The sequence below is a fragment of the Taudactylus pleione genome, unplaced genomic scaffold, assembly GCF_031769625.1.
Source record: "Taudactylus pleione unplaced genomic scaffold, aTauple2 ptg000592l, whole genome shotgun sequence".
Lineage (NCBI taxonomy): Eukaryota > Metazoa > Chordata > Amphibia > Anura > Myobatrachidae > Taudactylus > Taudactylus pleione.
In genome coordinates, this window is record NW_028284994.1 from 2,053,288 (window position 1) to 2,061,064 (window position 7,777).

At 38.0% G+C, this 7,777-nt stretch overlaps 1 protein-coding gene across 1 annotated transcript; it reads left to right on the top strand.

Moving 5' to 3' along the window:
* Window positions 1–336: 336 nt before the first annotated feature.
* Window positions 337–7,276, top strand: LOC148481199 (vomeronasal type-2 receptor 26-like). The gene is made up of 3 exons (XM_088453815.1): window positions 337–348; window positions 491–608; window positions 6,366–7,276. The coding sequence occupies exons 1-3, from the start codon at window positions 337–339 to the stop codon at window positions 7,274–7,276; spliced, it is 1,041 nt and encodes a 346-aa protein (XP_088309941.1).
* Window positions 7,277–7,777: the final 501 nt, after the last annotated feature.

The following is a 7,777-nucleotide window of genomic DNA, read 5'->3' on the forward strand; positions in this document are numbered from 1 at the left end:
CAACATTTTGTAGGCCAATTATGATGTTTCTATTAACATTTATGTACATGTGAGGAATTTCTTTTCTAGTAAAATGGAATCTATATGGAATTTGGTAGCGGGGACAGAGGACTTCAAGTAACTGTCCAAAACACACTGCATTAATTGTGGATACTGGATGCAGATATAATACTGGCATAGCTGTCATGGCCTCATTGATCTGCTGTGCAACTGGGTGACAAGTCTAATACTTATTTGCTCTTGCAAAGGATTGTTTAATAGTCATTTGTTGTTTTGAGAATTGTAGTAGTCTTCTTGGTCACCTTTTGAGATAAAGATAAATCCCTAGAAGCAGTGATGTGTGGTGAGGTAAGGCAGGTGAGGCAGAGCCTTTCCTGTCATACTTAAGTATACTCCAGAGTTTTGACTATAAAAATTATTAGAAAAATGTAAGGTAGTAACTATCAAAGGTTATTAAAACAACTTATCTTTCACATTTTGATTTTAATAGAAGCCCCGAGGTAGATGTTCTGAAAAATGTCGTAATGGTTTCAGAAAAGCTCCAAAAGGAGGACATCATGGCTGTTGCTATGACTGTGTGCCGTGCTCAGAGGGAGAAATATCCAATGGTATCTGTTTAAATGTTATTATGTTGCATAGAAAGTAAAAATGTTTGTCAATGAATTATATGCACATAAGTCTTTAGTTACCTATAAGCATCTAGCAATATGTTGTTTGTAGTCACATACAGAAAAACAGTGTGAAACTCTGAAACGTGTGGTATTCTATAGTGATTATTGTAACTATTGCATGTTATATCACTAAGGAGCAGAATAATTTTTCCCATATTGCATTAATTCAACTTCCCCTTATGTATTATTTGGGTACCACAGAAGATATTGGAGGCTATGGTCCCTCTATTTTTGTTCACAAATACCAAAGAATTCTAAATGGATTGTAACATGGGCAAATGTATCCAGCTCAGAGATGCTTAAATACTTTATAGCTGCCTTCTGATATCTAAAGCTAATTCTGCACATGGAAGGAAAGTGATTAGTAATAAAGAAGAGATGTGCGCAGGCCCCGTGTTTTGGTTTTGATATTGCCAAAACCACCCTCAAAAGGTGTTAAATTTGTCTAAACCACCCTTAATGGTTTTGAATCTGTATTTTCTGAAAAATGGATAAAAACAGTTATGTAGTTTGGGATGGTTTTTGTTACTACTGTATTGCTACAGTATTATTACCCTCAATAACATTCATTTACAGTCAGTTTTGACCACCTCAAAGCTCACAATATTATTTTCAGTTTTCATCCATATTGGCCAATAGTTGCATCAAGTTGGTTGGCTAAACTTTACAACAGAGCAGCATTAAAACATGGCAGTTTAAAAAAATAATATAGCACATCTAGGAAACAAATTGCCACTGCAGTGGCAGACAGAATGGCAGTTTAATATAAATTATACAATCCTATACATTGTTTTCATTAATCAAGATCTAGATTAGAGGTCATATGCCAGCACAGATAAATAGAGGTGGAGTACTATTTGGAGGAATCCAAGTAAAGCATTGATTGATTAACTGAATAATTAATTAATTTATTGATTCATTGATTCATTAATTTATTAGTATTAATAATTGAAATATAAAAGTTAATAACAGAATAAAAAGTAGTTTCAAAAGAAGCATACAAAATCCCAATGAGGTTGATTGATTAAAGCATATAACTATAAATTAATAAGAGCTCAATATATGGAACAAATAATTAAAAAAACAAGAATCCAAATGAGATTGCTTGATTACAGAATATAACTTAAAAAATTATATATTGAACAAACCATTAAAAAACAAGAATCCATATGAGATTGATTAATTAGTATTAAAAATTTAACTATAAAAAAGTAAAATCAGAAAAATGGAAAAGTATTAAACTACCAAAACGCAAACTTTCAAAATCCCAATTAGATTGATTCCTCCGGATTTAAGGAAGAACGTAGTCATATTGAATAATGAAATATTAATTATAGGTTTTGATGATACTAGTCTGTATGTGCTGAGAAACTCCCACCCACCTTAATGTTATATATTAAAAAGGACATGCACAGTTTAACAAAGCAAGAATAAACTACCACTTTTATGGCTGAAGTGCTTGGTTTGTTTGAACCCCATAAAACAAGGTACCAATGGGTTTAATGTGGCTAACAGTGTTGTTATTAATCATATTTACAGTAGGAAGACATCATTGTTATTCTCACCCTCATCCTAATCAGTGCTGTTAATATCATCATCACACAATATTAGCTAATCCACGCTGGAATCTACCATTACAAAAATGTCTGTACTTTGTTGTAATTGGCAGCAAAGGTCTTCGTCATAGGATTTGAAGTTCATATTTAACATCAGTTTTACCACATTTTTAGGGAGTAGCCTCCTATGCAGATCACTCTCAAGGTTCCCTGCTATATTACACACTCTTTCCAGGTACACACAGAAGGGTGGGCATGTCAAGTAAAGCAAAACTGGTTTTTACAAGGGGCACAAAATTGTCTTTTTTCCTCCAATTATTCAAAGTGACTGTGTGACATGCAAATTTGAACATTAACATATTCCTCCACCATTCTAGTGATGCTTACTGTGTTAGATTGAGTCATGGTAGAGCTGTTAATAATTTTGTGCAATTATTTTAATCCTGACCAGATGTCTTAATGGTGTTTCACTCTGGTGCACTGAGTTGTCTTGTCCTCCTCTCCAGTGGGTCTCTTGGGAAAGGCCAGTTTTTCCTGACAGCAGCATTTGCCAGAGAAACTGCAGCAGGAATCATTGTCATATCTTCTTTGTGAGAATAGTGTTGGGGTGCAAATGATGGAGAGACAACACTGCATACACTTCTACTGGAAGGATAACACACTATGCAATTTATTTGCACTAATTGTTTTGTTTTTTAGACCTAGACAACACTGACAATTGTTTGTAAGCACTAGGAGGAACAGGTCTTTGTTATAATTGTTTTGGGGTGCAAATGAAGGTGGGATACTGCCTCACACACACCACAAATTACACTAGAAGGATAACACACTATTTAATTTTTAGGAGAATAAAGGCTTTGTTTTTTTTAGACACACAGACTACACTAGCAATTGTTTCCATGTACTTTAAGGAAGAGGTATCTGTAAAAATTGTGATGCAAATGATCGGGATACACAAATGCACAAAGAAAAGTAATATACACCATGTCACTCATCAAAACAAACAATTTCTTCAAATATACAATATATTTATTTTATTCAATTAGAAAAAACTTCAGGTTTTTGCATTAGACAATAGAAAAAACACATTGTTTTACAATTTTTTTATATAGAACTAGAAAAAAACTCAAAACAAAGAGGTCATCTTGGGGTGCAGCAGCATTAAACACAGTATAGTATTTTTTGCACATATAAAGATCATAGTTTACTGTAGTAATAGAATTCCTAGAACACAAAAGGTGCAGGTTCACTTTTAGAAAAAAAACAATCAACAGCACCACACACAGAGAAAGTAGCCTTTTTTTGTTTGCACTGCAATGTGTGAGTGTGCAATGTGTGTGACATACACACATACACTGACAAGTGACAATGATACCTGCACTGCAGTCACACTTCCCAGACATCTACTCCTGTCTCCAAATCAACCTATTAAACTCTAAAACTTATCTAACTCATTCTAAACTAATGGCACCCTGATGGCTTGCAAATTGTGCTTTTTTATTGCAGTGCCTTTAGTGCTCTAGCCCACAGTCCAACAACCACTCCCTCTGCTTTCCTGCGTGAAATGGCGCAAAATCTCACATTGAGAACATGGCCAGTACCCTGCACTGCTGACACTGCTGTCACAGTACAGTAAGTGCACTATTGGTGTATCCAACCCACATTGTATCCATGTTGGACGCTGTACTGCCACATGTTAGTGCCATCCACTGCTGTTGCTTTGCTTAGTCAACCAGCTAGCTGAATGCAACCTTATGGCCCTAAATTAAATGAAAAAAATAAATATTGTGAGGTTGTCAAAATTGATTGGAAATGATTGGAAATAAATGGTATTGAGGTTAACAAACTGATAAATTCTTTTTCCAAAAACCACTCCAAAATTGTTGGTTTCTTTTAAGATTGAATTAAGTTTAAAATGATATTCTTGACCTATCCATCACTACTTTATTTGAATTTTTTTTTTTAAACACAGTATACCATAAATATAGCATTTTTTTAGGTTATACTGTGGTGATGGCCATTGACATCTGTACCATGGATGGTTCAACTATCGCTAGAAGCCATCAATTGTTTCGCAATTGGTCGAAATCTGTGTACACCACAACTGTCAATGTTTCTGAAACATCAATATATGGGTGCCATCGATGGTGCAACATTGATGGCCACCAGCAATGGCAACCCACTTCTTTTCAGCCAGACCATTGATGGTTTGCAAACCATTGACAGACAGTTGCCATCTCTAAACAGAGTGTTCACTCCAGCTCCACCAGTGGGCAGGGTACCGGAGCTAGAGAGGACACTTTGATTCATGCACCATAGGTGCGCGTGCCCAAAAAGGGGACGTGGCCACTAAAAAGTGGGCGTGTCTATAAGACGTGCCCCCTTTTCTTCACTCTTGAGGGTGTACCCAGAACTTATGGACATGACAGGCAGCCCGCAAGCACAGCCGACAGGGTGAATAGATGCCAGGCCCGCGGGTGAAGATGGCACCCGGAGGCTGTGAGGCCAGGGCACTTTTTGTCCTCCTGGCATTCCCATTGAAACAGCCTTGTGGGAACTCTACATATACACATTATATATATATATATATATATATACACACACACACACATATATATATATATGATCACTGTATACAGCGATCACTGTAGTTCCGGAGCTGCAGTGGGAGGGTGTTCCGCTAGCGGCCCAGATATATAGCAGCAGTGGCTACCAGAGCCACTGCTGCTGCTCCTTCTACACACAGTGATCACATAGTGATCACTGTTCCGGAGCCACAGCGGGAAGGTGTCCCACTGGCTTCCCGGATACATAGCAGCAGCGGCGGCTACCAGAGCTGCCGCTACTGATTTTTACTGATGGAGATGGAGCCGGCTGCTCAATCACTGCTGGCCACAGTAATTGGGTCACAGCAGCAGCTGTGGCTACATGAACTGTGGCTGCTGCTTCTATGGGAGGGGCATTGGCGATGGTGCCCGATCACTGTGGCCAGCAGTGATTGGGACACGCTGGAGAGGCAGCAATGATTAGCTTCCCACAGCCATCTAGTGGGCATTTCTTATTGGTCATATCAGATACGACCATGTCAAGTAAAGCCCAGCCTGGTGTGGTCGTATCTGATACGACCGTGCCAGGCAAGTGGTTAATAAATATAAAAATGTTTCCTTTTTTGTTGTGTGCAACAGACAACACTGTTGCATTGCATAAGTACCATATCACTCAGCTGCAAAAACATCAGCATAGCGTACATCTCTGAATCAGGCCCTATAAATATAGTGAGGTAGAGGGAAATAAAAAGTAAAAAATAATTATAATCATAAAAATGTAACTATGTTGTCTCCTTTATATCATCATCATCATCATCATCATCATCACTTTCTTTGTACTAAATAAGATAAAAATTAACAGTTTCACCTATTTTTGTATAAATTAAGTATTGGGGCCATTCAACATAAAGGTAACACAGGAGATATCATGGATAATCATCAATCATAATTATTGAATGAGTGTTTACCTTTCATTCCTGACATGTCTACACTACACACTGTAAAGTCCAAAAATACAAAAGTTGTGGAGCATGACTGCAGGAACATTCGCCATCTTCAGATGATGTTTGTTCAAGGACCCACACTGCTTCCTTCCTATTGGAAGAAGTACCAGTAGCAAAGAGGGATCCATTTGGATCTGTCTGCCACTGCTCCGATCCATCCACCAGAAGCACATTCATTAACCCATGTTTATTGCCGGGTCAGACTTGGGTGTTCTAAGTTTCACCTCTACTAAAGTAGTGGTGAAACGATTTGTGAGGATAGGTGATCTTGGATCAGTTGTCCTTGCACCAGAGCAAAGTTGAATTTCTCCAGTGTTTGCTGCAAGTTAGAATGGTAATTATTAGGGGTCACCCAGTCCTTGATAATTAACATAACAAATAAGCCCACATAAGTGTAAAGTGTATTTATAATATAAATTTGGAACATATCTCTTATGGATCATTTGTTAACAAATGTTTTATCATTTTCCTCTAATTGAAAACATTCAATACGCAAGTTAGGGAGCGATGAATAGAAAAGTGAGATATAGGGACAATGAGAGTAACATTACTGCACAATATATAATTGATGTCACATTTTTTCCACAGATAATGAAAGTTGTGTGAAATGCGCTGATAATGAATGGCCTAATGATGCAAAGAACAAATGCATTGCCAAGGCTCAGGAGTTTCTATCATATGAAGTGGACCCTATAACCTCAGTGTTTTCTGTCACAGCGCTATTATTTTCTGTGATAATTGTCTTCATAATTGGACTATTTTATTCATATCAGAACAAACCAATAGTCAGAGCTAATAATAGGAACCTCAGCTTTATTTTCCTCATCTCTCTTATGTTGAGTTTGCTTTGTATATTTATTTTCCTTGGTCGCCCAGTGGATATAACCTGCATGCTGCGCCAAATCTGCTTTGGAATCATATTTACTATTGTGGTGTCCTCAGTCCTGGCCAAGACTATCACAGTTTGCATCGCTTTTAAGGCTACAAGACCCGGAAGCTACTGGAGAAAATGGCTGAGAGTAAAATTACCAAATGCTTTAGTGCTGATCTGCTCATCTGTCCAGATCCTGAATGGTGTTATCTGGTTGTCAGTTTCTCCTCCATTTCAGGAGTTTAACATGGACACATATCCTGGGACTATCATCATCCAATGTAATGAGGGTTCTGTGTTGGCCTTTTATTTCATGTTGGGTTACTTGGGGTTACTGGCAGCTGTGAGCTTTGTTCTGGCTTTCATGGTGAGGACATTACCTGACATCTATAATGAGGCCAAATACATCACATTCAGCATGCTGGTGTTCTGCAGTGTGTGGGTCTGTGCCATCCCAGCCTATCTGAGCAGTAATGGGAAACATATGGTCATTGTAGAGGTGTTTGCTATATTAGCCTCATGCATTGGGATACTAGGCTGTATATTTTTCCCTAAATGCTACAATATCCTGATGAGACAAGAAATGGACAGAAGAGAACATTTGTGCTTGGGAAATAACAAATCCTGATAATATGACCAGAAATAATTTAATAGATTATTAAGTAACAGTTTATTAAGGTAATAATATGTACTTGTGAAGAAAATAATTAGAAGTCACTATTTTCTACATCATTCTCCCAATGGATTCTGGAGCTCATTCTGACCCAGATGCTAAGCTGCGCTCTCTCGCAGCCAAAAGGGTCCGGGTATGCAAATGTTGCGATTGCACTGCCAGGCTGAAGGACACCCTCTATTTCTTAGAGAGCGATTGCAGATTCATCACACACCAGTGTAAAGATGCCCACTTTACTTTCTTAGCACACGTCATCTCCAGGAAGTGTATGATTAATCAGTAACATCGAGAGCCATCGGAGCTGCTTGCAGCACTTAAGACAGACCCTTCCCTGCCACAAGCATGCACGATTCATAATCACAGTGACTGGCTTGTGCACACGCAAGCCAACGCGGCTTAGCGAGGGGGTGTGAATCGCCCCCTCTATTTGACTTATTTATTTGTATGAAAATTGTT